This window comes from Gekko japonicus, unplaced genomic scaffold, assembly GCF_001447785.1.
Source record: "Gekko japonicus isolate JY-2015 unplaced genomic scaffold, Gekko_japonicus_V1.1 scaffold103, whole genome shotgun sequence".
Lineage (NCBI taxonomy): Eukaryota > Metazoa > Chordata > Lepidosauria > Squamata > Gekkonidae > Gekko > Gekko japonicus.
In genome coordinates, this window is record NW_015160210.1 from 1,403,674 (window position 1) to 1,418,803 (window position 15,130).

At 47.6% G+C, this 15,130-nt stretch overlaps 1 protein-coding gene across 1 annotated transcript in view; it reads right to left on the reverse strand.

The window, feature by feature from the left end:
• The window catches only part of MYO15A (myosin XVA), a 139,935-nt gene that overhangs the window by 72,551 nt on the left and 52,254 nt on the right, over positions 1-15,130 (reverse strand). The window contains exons 27-31 of the mRNA XM_015409244.1: positions 8,624-8,709; positions 7,388-7,511; positions 5,822-5,917; positions 3,995-4,230; positions 1,868-2,046 (exon numbers count right to left, since the gene is read on the reverse strand). Coding sequence (XP_015264730.1) covers positions 1,868-2,046; positions 3,995-4,230; positions 5,822-5,917; positions 7,388-7,511; positions 8,624-8,709 — 721 coding nt within the window. The remainder of the gene's footprint in view (positions 1-1,867; positions 2,047-3,994; positions 4,231-5,821; positions 5,918-7,387; positions 7,512-8,623; positions 8,710-15,130) is intronic.

Sequence of the window (15,130 nt, forward strand, 5' to 3'; positions counted from 1 at the left end):
GAATGAAGATCTCCATTCCTTCTATCTCACAAAGGCAGCTTTTACCCTGGAAATCTTGTTAGTTGTTAAGGGGTTACTGGAATCTAATCTTGCTCGTCTTCAGGAAGGCCGTGATGTATCCCTGCTCAGATCCATTCAATCCTTACACTTCTAAATAAAGCAAGGTTTCCACCAGGAAACTATCTACAGTGGGGCATTTCGGGGTCCTGCCCCCCTATTTAAAAGCCCCGCCCCATAAATAGCCATGGCTAAATCTTGATCTTTGAGTATGACCTAGGTGGTACTGGGCTAGCAGAAAGGGGGGTTGTTGGAGATGTACCACTCTTGAGTGCCCTTCTAAGCTTTCTTGCTCTGTGGAACTCAAAAGCAATTTAAATGCCTTCTGAAGGCAACTAAATGCCCTCTGAGCGGTTTCTTCCCTAGGGACTGACGTGCTCCCTGCCCTGTCCCTTGAAAGGAAGGGCTAGAAACAGGCTCGGAGCCTCCCCCTTTAAAGAGAGGCATTCTGATTAATTTAATTAACTGCAATTTAACTGCCCCCTGAACAAACAAAATCTACGGGCCTGGAACACACTCTGCACCTGTTCATAAACACTTTGAACTTTAGGTTTCTGTCTTTAGAAAACTGTTTTTGACGGGGGGGGGGGGGGGGGGGGAACCGCTCGGTAGGGCACATGTATCAAAGACCATCAGCATTTCTGAAAAAAATTGGCATTGCATGGGATAAAAGCAGGGGTCATTTCCTGAAGGAGCGGCGCTCCGGCAGTAAAGAGCCCAGGGGGCAGGCACATGCAACAAGCCCCACCCCCTGCTCCCAGCAGCCCTCAGTCAGAGCAAGAAGCAGCCAGGTAAGTTGCAGAGCCCCCCCCCCCCGGCCCCCTAGTCCAAAACAGTCCAGTGGCACCTTTAAGACCAAGTTTTATTCAGGTACAAGTTCTCCCTCCTCTGTGAGGACAGATCTGCACGTCCCCGTCCCCCCCCAATAGCTGGCAATCCAAAAGAGTCCAGTGGAGTCTGGGCGGTGGGTGTTGCTTTCTGACACACTTCCGGTGATGTCAGGGGGTGTGGCATATGCAAATGAGTTATGCTAATGATATCCTGCACCTCTTTTTCTACGAAATGATCCCTGGATAAAAGTCTCCCATAGAAGTGCATGTTCCTGACCGCATCAAGCTATGGAAGGGGGAAGGAAGAGGGATAGACCTAAGGGGTGTTCACCCCTCTCCGCGGTACTTCTAATTCTGATAATAGTACTCAATATAAATGCTCAATTGTTGTAATTTTTGTTAAAGCTTTACCATATGATTTTGACCGGTAGCCAATATAAACGTATAGAACGTTCAATTTTCGTGACTTTTGTTGCAGCTTTACCATATGATTACGGCCTGACGGAGGGTCGAAATGGAGATTTACTCGGGACATCCGTTGCCGTGGTTAATACGGTTGTGATTAACCTCATGTATCATGGTTTAGCTTCATATGTTTAAATTCAATTTGTGCTTGTACTGCAGAATAGTTAATAGGAGTTTTTTTTGTCGTTTCAAATAGAATGTTGTGTACGTTCCTTTAAAGTTACAGTGGTTTTTCCCCCAGATATTGTACATCACACCCACTGTATGGCCATTTTTAATTATACAACCTCCAGGTGGTGGCTGGAGATCTGGAATCACAACTGATCTCCAGGCTACAGAGATCAGCTTCCCTGGAGAAAAATGCTTACTTTGGAAGGCAGACTCTGTGGCATTATATCCCCCTGAGGTCCTGCCTCTCTGCAAACCCCGCCCTCCTCAGCCTCCACCGCCCAAACCTCCAGGGATGTCCCGACCTGGAGATGGCAACCTTAGTCCTCCGCTACTGGGCCCCTTACCATTGAAACAGTAGACGTCCAGGGCCATGTTGACTTTACCGCGGCAGGCCGTCCACTCCAGCAGGGTGGGCGGATATGAGCGGGCTGCCTCGGCGCCGTGTTGGGTCTTCTCCATGGCTTGCATGAGCTTGTGCTGGCAAACGGGTTTGTAGCCGTCGTAGGCGTAGTCCGAAACAAACCTGGGCAGGGGGGAAAGGAGGCGCTGAGAGCGGAAGCGGAGGACACCCTTAGTGGTTTCAGAAAGTGGGCGGGGCCAGGAGGGACTTTTGCCCAGCGAGGCTTCTGATCGGCCTTTGGAGGTTTGATGGGCTGTGCAGATCTTTAAACATGTTGCTTCAGCAGCAGTCTGCCACCACAGCATAACAATCTTCATTGTGTAATGGAAGTCATGGCAGCCATTTTGTGACTGGCTCACGTTCATGCCAAACGCCAGACCTCATTGCTCCACTTTCTGGCCCACATGCGACTAGTCACGTAGACCATGAAGTAGCTGGAGTTTGGGGTCAGATGACTGCAGGCAGGGCTCCAAACTTCTAGCCTATCCCCCCACACAGCTATGACAACCAACAATTGGGAACACCCATGCCCACTCACAATTGGCTGATGACCACATCTAATTTGTGACTGGAATTGGAGTATAATTGTTGGATCCCCATGAGAGTGAGCTCTCTTAGCTCTCTCCCTTCCTCCTCTTGTCAGAGTCTGTTTTATGACACCTGAAATGCTGTCTCTTGCGAAACAAAGACCTGCTTTGTGACTTGGAGCACATGGTGTGCAGAGATGGGATTCGTACTCAAAATCCCTTGGTGCTATCTGGATTATCACCATGGACAATCTTGAACTCTTGGATGCTATCCTGATCTTGGTAACTATGAATCTTTAATGTGTAGTTAAGGCCAATTGCCCTAGCCTTTGTTATTTTTGTAATCTTTTATAGTCTGTTGCTGTGCTCTGTACTGAATAAAGGTCCTGCTTATTTCTAACTTGTCTATGATGTTGTAACTTGGATTCCAAGTCTGAGTCTAGTGCCTAACGCTCACCCCATATGCTACCTTGGTAAGAGTGTGCACCTCGGATAGAGTTGCTATTGTGTTAAATCCCAGATGCTAATTAAGGGTTTGGAATCTCTTCCCTTAGGAAAGGCAGGGACTAGTGAAAAGAGGTTCTGGTGGCCCATTGTTCTGAAACCAGAGAAGGTATAGACCATCTTGGGGTTTGTTGTTTAATGTACTGAAAAAGTACAGGGTTCCCTCCCATTCCTGGACTGGCCTGGGTGGGCTAATCCCTGTACACCCTGCCTTCTTCAGCAGCCACTTTGTGACTGGCTCGCTTCCTGCAGTAGCCATTTTTGTGGCTGGCTCACTTCTTGTGGAAGCCGTTTTTGTGGCTGGCTCGCTTCCTGCAAGCAGCCATTTTTGTGGCTGGCCTAGGGTTGCCAGCCTCCAGGTGGGGCCTGGAGATTTCCCGCTTTTACTACTGATCTCCAGCTGACAGAGATCAGCTCCCCTGGAGAAAATTGAAGCGCTCATGGAGAAAATTGAGAGCTCATGGCAGGAGATGGAAGTTGAAGCAAAACATCTGTGACAAAAATAACAAAGAGTCCATTGTTTACTATAATAATTGTAATTCTGTGGAAAACTCTCTCCTTTTATTGCTCACACGCAACGAATTTTGCACAATAAAAATATTCGTTTCAATAGGATTGCTTTATCTGAGCGTGTAGTACTTACAATTCTTATCAATTTCCACTTATCAACTCTTGAAACAAACATCTCAATGTTGACTCTCTGATATCAGAACTCAAGGTCTTCACAAAGAAGAGAGTTTTCCACAGAATTATATTTATTATAGTAAACAGTTTTGCATATATATCTTTATTGACTCTTCGTTATTTTCCATCCCAGACCTGGCAACACTAGGCTGGCCCTATCTCCTGTGGCAGCCATTTTTGTGGCTGCCCCTGCCTTCTTCAGCAGCCATTTTGTGGCTGGCTCGCTTCCTGCGGTGGCCATTTTTGTGGCTGGCTCTGCCTCCCATGGCAGCCATTTTGTGGCTGCACCCACCATACTGTGTCAGAATTCCAAAGGTTTAAGGGCCCCGATCCTCATGTCTCCCAGAGCCACTCACTTCAGCAACGGCTTCTCCAGGCTGGGGGAGGGTGTGAAGGCGCTGAGGCAGACGGCCAGCAAGAGCCAACCCCGTTCCTCGTTGTGGATGTTGGTGTTCCGCCAGACCTGGTTGATGATCTGGGCCAGGATCTCGTCCCGCAGGCCAGCCGTCGACAGCCCCTTCTGCACAATGTAGTTCCCGAAGAGGCTCTCTTGAGTGCCGTTGAGGTGGGGGTCACCCATGAAGCGGAGAACCTGCCACGGACGGAGGAAGTGACATCAAAAACCCAGGCAAGACAAATGGGATTAGGGTTGCCAGCCTCCAGGTGGGGCCTGGGGATCTCCCGCTTTTACAATTGATCTCCAGCTAACATAGATCAGCTCCCCTAGAGAAAATGGCTGCTTTGAAGGGTGGACTCCAGGGCATTGTACTATGCTGAGGCCCCTCCCCTCCCCAAACCCCGCCCTCTCCTGGCTCCACCCCCAAAGCCTCCAGGTATTTTCCAACCCAGACCTGGCAACCCTAAATGGGATATAGGATTGCCAATCCCTAGATTAGTCAAACAACAAATATATACACTGCAAAAACCTTTTTTATAAGTGAAAGTGTTCTATATGTTCCATCTTATAAAGTGCATTGTGTATTATTCAGAATATTCTAAAACAGGTATATATTAATTATACATGAAATATCAACAATAATAATCAGTTTGTACAATCTAATAGCTACCAGTCAATTTACATTCTTTTTACACAATCAACCCCAACGGGAGTTTCGAGAATTGTACACCCGCTTATCCTTGCTTGAAAGTCTTCTAAAGGGGGAAGTTTCCTTTTGTGGTTACATTGAAGTTTAAATTGATGTTTGTTGCTGGTCCTACAAAAGGCCCATTCAGCAGCTGACATTCAAGGATGTAAACTGACTGGTAGTTATTAGATTGTACAAACTGATTACTATTGTTGATATTGCATGCAATAAATATATACCTGGTTTAGAATATTATGAATAATACACAATGCACTTTTTAAGATGGAACATAGAGAACACTTTAACTTATAAAAACAGTTTTTGCAGTGTATATATTTGTTGTCTGACTCTTCTAACACTGCAGCTCGAGTTTCCACAATCCCTAGATTGGGCCTGGGAACTTTGCAGAAATTGCAACTAAGGTTCCCGTTCCCCAGGTAGGAGTGGGGATCCCCCACTTTTTGGGACTTCTTTGTGTCCCCAGTCAACTGGCCACCGGGGGGAACCTCACCCCAAACAGTGACATCAGGCAGAAGCGTCCCCGATACAATGACGTTACACGGGAGTGCTATCATAACATTGGGGATATTGTGTGGCGACACTCTGGTTCTGGGGCAAAACTCCATGGTTTGAGAGCAATTTTACCATAGAGTTTTGTCCTCAAACCAGAGCATTGCCACGCCACGCCCTTGATGTGATGACATCCCTTCCGCGTGATGTCATCGTGTTGGAGACGTCACCATGCCCCACTCCCAGAAGGCTCCCTCCCACCCACCCCCGCCGTCACATCGTAAAGACCTGGCAACCCTAATCACAACTGAACTCCATATGACAGAGATCAGTTCCCCTGGAGAAAATGGCCGCTTTGGAAGGTGGACTCTATGGCCTTGTACCCCACTGAAGTCCCTCCCCGTCCCAAACTCTGCCCTCCCCAGGCTCCACCCACCAAATCCCCAGGCCCAGAGCTGGCAACCGTACACATCAGAATCCACTTTGGTAGAGAAGTCATGCACAACCTGCCACGGCTTCTCGACTCGTGGGAATGCTATAAAGGCCACTGGTTTGTTTAAGCGGCAGGGGGATGGGGGAAGAACCTACCAGCTTGAAGAGAGTAACTGCCTCCGCCCCCAGCCAGTCGTCCAAGTGGGTCAGAGGTGATGCCAGGATCTTGGTGAGCATACCAAAGACCGGTTCCTGGGGGAGGACAAAGGAGTGAATCATTCACCTCTTTACCAGTTCAGCAGTAAAAGCGTTTCGCCAAAGGACCCATTCACATAAGCATTCTAACATCTAGCCTGAAGGCACCTGGGTTTTGGCCACTGGGTGACACAGAGCGTTGGACTGGATGGGCCGTTGGCCTGATCCAACATGACGTCTCTTATAGCAGTGGAATATTAAAGCCAGCATATGAGATACAGCCACTATTTATTTCATTTACACCCTATTTTTCCTCTGCAATGGCTTATATTGTTCTCCTCTTCATTGTATCACCACAACAACCCTGTGAGGGAGGTGAGTTTGAGAGTGTGTGACCAGCCCGGGGGTCAGCCAATGAGTTTTCCAGGCAGAGTGGACATTCAAACCCAGGTTTCCCAGTTCCTACTACAACCACTAGTCCTGCTCTAACTCTCTAAGCATCAAGCTAGATGCCCAACTCAGCCAGTGAACTGAATGCATTTAGCCACATTGAACAAAAGCCGATAAAAGCCAAATATCGTTTTTCATTCGGGCATGGCTATTTCGGTGGCCGAATAAAGATCTGAATACATACCTGAAAAATACAGATAAGGTTTTACCTGCTAAATATACAGACTTTCTTTTTTATTGATTGGTTATATTGTTATTAAATGATATATCTTGAATATTATCATTTTGTAATACTGTACAAATTATAATGTTTATTGTTTATTTCTTGAGTTGTAAATGATGAAAATTTGGAAATAAAAATAAAGTTGTATTCAGCTCAGTATATACCGAGCGCACACCCCTAGCAGTGACTCACAGACGCTCCTACCCTACCACAAATTTTGTTAGTTTTTAAGGTCCTACTGGAGTCTTGCTCTTTTCTACTGCTACAGACAGACTAACACGGCTACCCATCTGGACCTCTGTTCCAGGGACTATGTGTGTGTTTGTGTACAGAGATGCATTTTTTATTTATTTAATTTAGATATCTATACCATGCTTTCCCCCCCCTCCAGTTGGGATCCCAAGAGTCAATTCCCCCTCCTTCATTTTATCCTCAACTTAGGCTGAGAGTGCGTGACCGGCCAAAGGTCTCCCAGCAAGCTTCCATGGCAAACAGGGAATTCGAACCTGGGTCTCCCAGATTCTAGTCCAATTATGCTAACTACTGCACCATACCACAATGTGTACAGTGAGTTTCACTGTGTTCTTCATGACCTCCAACGTCTTGTCCAAAGATCATTAACGGCAGAGGACTATATCTGAGAAGTCTCTCTTTGGGGGACAGGATGTGATCCGTCCCTACTTAACTTCCCCAACTCTAGAACACCCTGTGCTTCCAGACCGTGCACCAGAAGATGCCCTTTCCAAGGTGCCAAGATGTTGGCATGAAATTCTATGTGCCAAAGTAGCTTCCAAAGGCCACCCTAAACATCCCTCCTTTCCCGGCTCAGCCCAAGGAGTTCCCTACCCCCTTACCTTGAAATGGGTCCGCACATACTTGGACATCGGGTAATTGTTGATGTCGAGGGGTAGAGTGAGCTGGGAATCCGCTTGCATCTTGGGAGGGGCCACGGGGACGATGCAGTCTTCGTTCACCTGTCTGTGGACTATAAGAGGCAGACCGATCTCTCATGAAGAAGAAGAAGAGATTGGATTTATACCCTGCCCTTCACTACCTGAAGGAGTCTCAGAGCAGTTTATAATCTCCTTTCATTCCTCTCTCCACAACAGACACCCTGTGAGGTAGGTGGGGCTGAGAGAGCTCTTTCCAGAGCTGCTCTTGAGAGAACAGCTCTGAGAGAACTTGTGACTGGCCCAAGGTCACCCAGCAGCTGCATGTGGAGGAGTTGGGAATCAAACCTGTTTCTCTCAGATTGGAGTCCATGCACTTAAGAGACAGAGTCTTGGCATTCCGGGCCAGGACTTGGCTTTAACCAAACCCATACCAGAGAATGTGAGAAAGATCCCAACTCCATTGGCCCAAGGGACCAACTTGGCTGTCCAGGATTCTGTTTTGATGTCTGCTTCCCACACCAACCACAGAAGGAGGCTAGGGTTACCAACTCTGAGCTGGAAAATTCCTGGAGATTTTGGGGGTGGAGCCTGAGGAGGGCGGGGCTTGGGGAGGGGAGAGACATCGGCGGGGTTCAATGCCACAGAGTCCACCCTCCAAATCAGACATTTTCTCCAAAGGAAGGTGATCCACGTAGTCTGGAGATTGGTTGTAACTGGGAACCCTGGGCTGGTCCAGTATATGCAATTTCCCATCATGCATTGTGATCTCCAGGCTCTACTTGGTGAGGAGGAGGAGACTGGATTTATACCCCGCCCTTCACTCGGAGTCTCAAAGTGACTCCTTTCCCCTTCCCCTCCCCGCAACAGACACCCTGTGAGGTCGGCGGGGCCGAGAGAGCTCTTTCCAGAGCTGCCCTTGAGAGAACAGCTCTGACAGAACTATGGCTTGCCCAAGGTCATCCAGCAGCTGCAAGTGGAGGAGTGGGGAATCAAACCTGATTCTCCCAGCTTGCATTGGGATTAGCCCCCCCCCCGCCGCCGCCGCCATTATCAGAATATCATCTTCAACAGATCTTGAGAAAACGGTTGTGGAAACCCTTCCCCTGGGGGAATTGCGGAACAGTCATTCATTTAGGGCCACAATCATTCATATCGGTCCCGGATCCCCCTAGGGAGGGGATCCTGGCCGATAAGAACGTACCCGCCACGGTGTTGAGGAGACCAACCAGTTCGGCAGGGACTTCCAAGGTCGAAACTTTCATCACCTCTCGGGGGGACATTTCCTGACGGGGGGGACGCAGAGAAAGAGAGTCACTCCTGATCCTCTGTCTGTTCAGCACAAGGGTCCGATAGCATCTGATCTTGCTGAGACTAGGTAAGCAACCGGTGAGTATTGGTTGGGGTTTGGAATGGCCCTGGAAGACCCTCTAGATCAGGGGTCCCCAACTTTTTTGAGCCAGTGGGCACCTTTGGAATTCTGACTGAGGTGGTGGACGCAACTACAAAATGGCTGCTACGGGAAGTGGAGGCAGAGGCAACCACAAAATGGCCACCAGAAGAGGTGGAGCCAACTGCAAAATGGCCACCACAAGAGGTGGAGCCAAGCCACACATGTCCATGAGTGAGGTTGTGCATAAATCTAACAGTAACTTTTCAACATTTCAGGCAGACGCCATCTTTAAAAGGATACCAATCAGGTCTCCACTGGCCAGTCAAAAAATCTCTGACCAATAAATCTCCACTTGGCCTTGCCCGCTTTCTAAAAACACTTGGTGGGTGCCAGAAAAGGTGTTAGTGGGCACGATGGCGCCCGCGGGCACCATGTTGAGGACCCCTGCTGTAGAGTAGACAAAAACCCAAACAGAGTTTATAATCATCCCTTCTCCAAGGAACTTTAGTTGAGAGGAGGCAGGGAAGAAGACTTGGAATCTTGAAGAGAGAAACTGCAAGAGTCTCCTCGAACTACAATTCCCAAGATCCTTTGGAGGTGTCCAAGACAGTTGTTATGAAAATCAACAAGATGCTAGAGACACCCCACCCACTGTTAGCCATCCCACCAGATTGAATTTCATTTAAAAGCAGCCACAAGGGGGAAGGGAAGATATGGATTGGGGTCCTGGCCCTGGGGAAAAAGAGATTTAATTATGTGTGCTACCCTCTCACCACACAAAAAAAGTCCAGACAGGGAAAAAAAGACAGGCTGAAAGAGGGACTGTCTTTTTCCCCTGACCAGGGCTGATAACTTATTTCCGTTTCAACGGGGAAATTGAGACTCAAATTCAAATCCCTGCTAAGCCCCAGAGCTAAGTGGGAGATTTTGGGCCAGCCAGCCAGCCAGTCTCTCTCTCTCCCGAACCTACCTCACAGGGTTGTTGTGAGGGTAAAATAGAGTGGCAGAACCATTCACAGGTAAGGTGATGCAAGTGCATATCTAAAAATACGGCAGTGGGGAAAAACACACATGTATTTGATGACTATCTCGTAGAAAATTTATACGCCGCCTCTCCAGAGAAACACTTGAGGTCGTTCCTGTGTTTATCCTACCCTTCCTGAGGATGGCATACTTGGTTCTCCTTCTCCATTTTATCCTCACTCCAGCCCTGCGAGGTAGGCTAGGCTGAGCTAGAGAGCCACTGGCCCAAGGTCACCCAACCCGCTCCCAAGGCAGAGTGGGGATTCAAACCTGGGTCTCCCGGACCCAAGCCTGATGAGGGAAGCTGAAACATGGCATGGAAGTAAATAAAAACCACCTGCTAAATAATATTCCAGTAAGCCTCTGTTAAAGAGACAGGATATTATTTCCCCAAAGCCGACAGCAACTCAAGTTAAAGCATGCTGATTAATCCTCTTGGCTGAGTGCGTTTGATTCAATCTGTTGGGTTCTCCCCTCCCACCGACTTCCAGCTTTGCTCTGTGACTTATGTCCTGTGCAATTGCGTCTTTTACTGACAATTTAATATTTTACCGATTAACCGGTTTCTTGTTTTAACCTGTTAGCTTTCATGGAAGCTATGGGATAGAAATTGTTCAAATGCACAAAAGCAATCTCCCCCTAGGGGGGGAAGGAACTCGATTTTGGGCATGGCTTACCAAAAGTACTGTACACCCTTATCCCCAAATCCACTTTATCCTCACAACAACCCTGTGAGGGAGATTAGGCTGTGACTGGCTCAAGATCACCAGGGCAGAGGCAGGATTCGAACTCAGGTCTCCCGGATCCTAGTCTGCCACTCTAAATCTCTACCCCATGCTGGCTTTCAGTGGGACAGGCGGAAGGGGGAGAGGCTTAACTCCTTCCCTCCCTGAGCACTACGGTTGGCCAGTCTGAACTGGGGTCCCATGAACCGGCTTTTGAAAGAACAGAATGTTTGGGGGCTCATACGGATAACTCCCAAGAGGTTGAGAACCGGCCTTCAGTGCTCTCCCTATCTCTTTGAAGAGTAAAATTACACACAGTGAAAATGTTGGAAGGGAAAGACTGTGTGCTGTCCCTCTGCCTCAGACCTCAGGAGACCATAGAGAGTCAGAGAGATAGAGAGGCCAGGACTCTGATCACCCCTTCCACTGCTCTGATACTATCCCTCTGATGCTACTCTCAAGGAATCCTCCTCCCTTCTGGTCTGACACCTTCTCTCCACACTTGTGCCACTCTTCTCCATCTTGGCACCATGACGGCAGGAGACGCTTCCTGCAGCATCTCTATCCATCCTAGCTAGTTAGACTAGATGAGAACCCTATCTCTACCCTATCTTGTCTAAAACGGAATTCCTTGCAATAAAGGACTCATATTAGCTTCTGCAAAAATAAAGAGGCTCCATCTGTAACTTTGTTTCTTGTCGGCACACACAAACCAGATAGACTCTGCTGCGTTATGTGCCATGAGCACTCCGCTAACCCAAATAATCCTTCAGAAAAGTGACTTGATTTTTCAGAGGCGGGTTGCGGAATTCCCTTTTTCTCGATGTGTGATTTTGAGCGGAGGTTTATTATTTATTTATTTATTTATCCTTCGGCTTGATATACCGCCCTAACCCCCTCCCTCCTCACAATGCCCCCATAAGCCATGCGGGATGAGGGATTCTGTCTCCTTGGCACACAAAAAACACCTTTTCGGCATTACCTGCTCAGACTTCTTCCTTTCCTCTTCTGCCTTCCGGCGCTCTTCCTCTTTCTTCTAAAAGCAGAGAGGATTTCCATGATCAGAGAAGTTTTGACCCCCCCCCCCAATGACATTTGCAAGAAAGTGTTCACAACGACAGAAAATCCAATGTTATACGCAAGAAAAGGAAGCAGTACAGAAATATTACAGCATTCTTCCAAAAGAACAATGTCCAATACAGATGGATTTTTCCTGAAGGACTTATATTCAACTTTAAGGAGAAGAAGGAAAAGATGGACTGTCTATTAAAAGCAGAACACTTTCTCAAACAACAACAATCTTCAACCAAACAAAGAAACAGAGCAGAGGAAGATAAGGCAATGGGAAAAAATAGCGAACAACAGAAATTCGATACGGATAGTTCATCTTCTACAGCTACTTCCGTGTCTTTTGGTGAAATTTTTGACTCTGACTCGGATTTGGATTTAGGAGTTGCGGCTCCTAAAACATTTAAAGTACATCTCCCTTGGCAAAAGAAGAACATAAGAACATAAGAGACGCCAATGTTGGATCAGGCCAGAGGCCCATCTAGTCCAACACTCTGTCACACAGTGGCCAAAAATACCAGGTGCCATCAGGAGGTCCACCAGTGGGGCCAGGACAAGAGAAGCCCTTCCACTGTTGCCCCCCCCCCCAAGCACCAAGAAGACAGAGCATCATTTGCCCTAGAGTCCCTATCTATACCTTGTGGCTAATAGCCACTGATGGACCTCTGCTCCATATGCCTATCTAATTCCCTTTTGAAGCCATCCATGCTTGTAGCCGCCACCTCCTGTGGCAGTGAATTCCATGTGTTAATCACTCTTTGGGTGAAGAAGGACTTCCTTTTATCCGTTCTAACCCGACCGCTCAGCAATTTCATGGAGTGCCCACGAGTTCTTGTATTGTGAGAAAGGGAGAAAAGTACCTCTTTCTCTACCTGTTCTTTCCCATGCATAATCTTGTAAACCTCGATCATGTCACCCCTCAGTCGTCTTTTCTCCAAGCTAAAGAGCCCTAAGCTAAGAGCCCAAGCTAAAGAGCCAAAGCTAAGAAGAAAGCAAAGTGAAGATCTGAGATTCCCTATGTTGACATTTATTATACTCATATTATTAATCAGATGTGATGTAATATCAAAAATGCCTTTATGTTCTTTCTATTTGAACACTTTTATTAGATTTTAAAGAACTGAATGTAATTTTTAACATGTATATATCCAAAGCGTTTGATTAGCTTATCAAAAGTTCTTGCTACTCTCTTTGTAGGTTATAGGTTTGTACCGTAGTGTGTAGGAAGAAAAACAATAAAAATTATATATATAATATATTAAAGAAAATCGAATGTTAACCATCGGGGTTAAAAACATTTTAAAAACAAAGTAAATGATTGCCAGTTTCTGCCGGGCTTTAACCATACCCTTAGCATTGCCAGCTCTGGGTTGGGAAATTCCTGGAGATTTGGAGAGGAGTGGATGGACCCCCGGGGTGGGGTATAATGCCATAAAGTCCTCTTTCCAAAGCAGCCATTTCCCCCAGGGGGACTGATTGTGTTAGCTGAAGTTCAGTTGTAATTCCGGGAGATCCCCAGGCCTAGTGTTACCAGCCTCCAGGTGAGGCCTGGAGATCTCCCAGAATTAGACTTGATCTTCAGGTGACAGATATCAGTTCCCCAGGAGAAAATGACTCCTTTGGAAGGCATCCTACCCCACAGAGGTCCTGGCCCTCCCCAAATTCCTCCCTCCCTAGACTCCACCCCCAAAATCTTCAGGTATTTTCCATCCCAGTGTCACTCTGTCCCAGAGAAGATGTATTGTTGGTGTAGTGGCTTGGTGTAGTGGTTAGGAGCCAGACTAATCTGGGAGAACTGGGTTTGATTCCCCACTCCTCCACATGCAGCTACTGGTGTGACCTTGGGTCACTTACACGTTTTCTCAGAGCTGTTCTCTCAAGAGCAGTTCTGAAAAGAGCTCTCTCAACCCCACCTACCTCACAGGGTGTCTGTTGTGGGGAGGGGAAGGGAAAGGAGTTTGTGAGCCACTCTGAGACTCTGAGTGAAGAGCAGGGTATAAATCCAATTTCTTCTCTCCTCCTCCTCCTCCTCCTCTTCTTGATTTAATCTCAGTGGCAAGAAGAGCAACTGCTTTGCCTCCGGAAGGTCTCTGGTTCAAGGACACGGTTCACCCTATTATGTTTGGCGTTTCCCCACTCTTGGAGACGTAATTCATTATTTACATCATTACATCCGTATTTACTTTTTCTTTATCTGTCTGATTTGTCTGTTTTTTTATTTGATATGTTGATATTTTGCCTTGACTTGTCATAACCTTTATGTCTCCACCATCATCCACATATGCCTTTAACCACTTACGGATTCGCCAGCTTTGTATACATGTTATACGTGATGACCATGGCTGTATCCCGATCTTATTATTAATAATTTTTTCTTTTAAAGGACAGAAGTGAGCCCTGCTTTTCCTATGGCCATTGGCAGTTTTTAAAAGGTGTTCCTCCTCCATCTGTCCCTCAGGTTGCCACCCTCCAGGTGGGGCCTGGATATTCCCCCAGAATTGCCACTGATCTCCAGCCTACAGAGGTCAGTTCCCCTGGAGAAAGTGGCTGCTTTGGAGGGTGGACTCTATGGCATTATACCTCACAAAGTTCTATCTGTGGTTGCCAGGTCGCCCAGCCACCAGCCGGGGATAGTGGGGTAGGGCTGTCAGATGAAGAAGAAGAAAGAGGAGGATGAGGAGGAGATTGGATATAAATACAAAAGTGATGGTGGCGTTTCCATGCTGCATCAACGTGTTTTTGAAATGGGACTTATCCGGTGACTTATGAATTTGTCTTAGGACTTTATTGAGGATCCAATTTGTGTACATAGGAATTATGTATTTGAAGATTAATGGATATATCTGAAATTGATGTTAGTCAGGTGGTCACGATCAGTGCTCCCCCTAAACTGTGGAGGCTCCATCCCCAAATCTCCAGGAGTTCCCCAACCTGGGTTAAGTGTGCGGACTCTAATCCGGGAGAACCAGGTTTGATTCCCCACTCCTCCAGATGCAGCCAGCTGGGTGACCTTGGGTCAGTCACGGCTCTCTCAGAGCTGTTCTCGAAAGAGCCGTTTCTGTCAGAGCTCTCCTCTCAGGCCCACCTACCTCACCGGGTGTCTGTCGTGGGGAGGGGGAGGGAAAGGAGTCCGTAAGCCGCTCTGAGACTCCTTCGGGCAGTGAAGGGCCAGGGTATAAATCCAATCTCTTCTCCTTCCTTCTCTCTTCAGTACCTATTGCTCCAAACAAGTGACACGGTGTACCCTGCAAAATAATCCGAGGCAAGGAGGGCACACCCTCTTGTGCCTTCGGAGGCTCCTCTCCTACTTGCGTTTTCTGAGCACGTGCAGAGAGAGGGGAGGGTGAGGCAACCAGACCCGTGCCTGATTACCCGTGCCGAGGTGGTGTGAGCCCAAAAGGGCTCCTCCTCTTTCAGCCACCGTCCATCCTGCCCCTACTGGGTTACTCACCACGTCTTCGTCCCCATCTGCCTGGAAGCGGACGCTCTTAATGATGC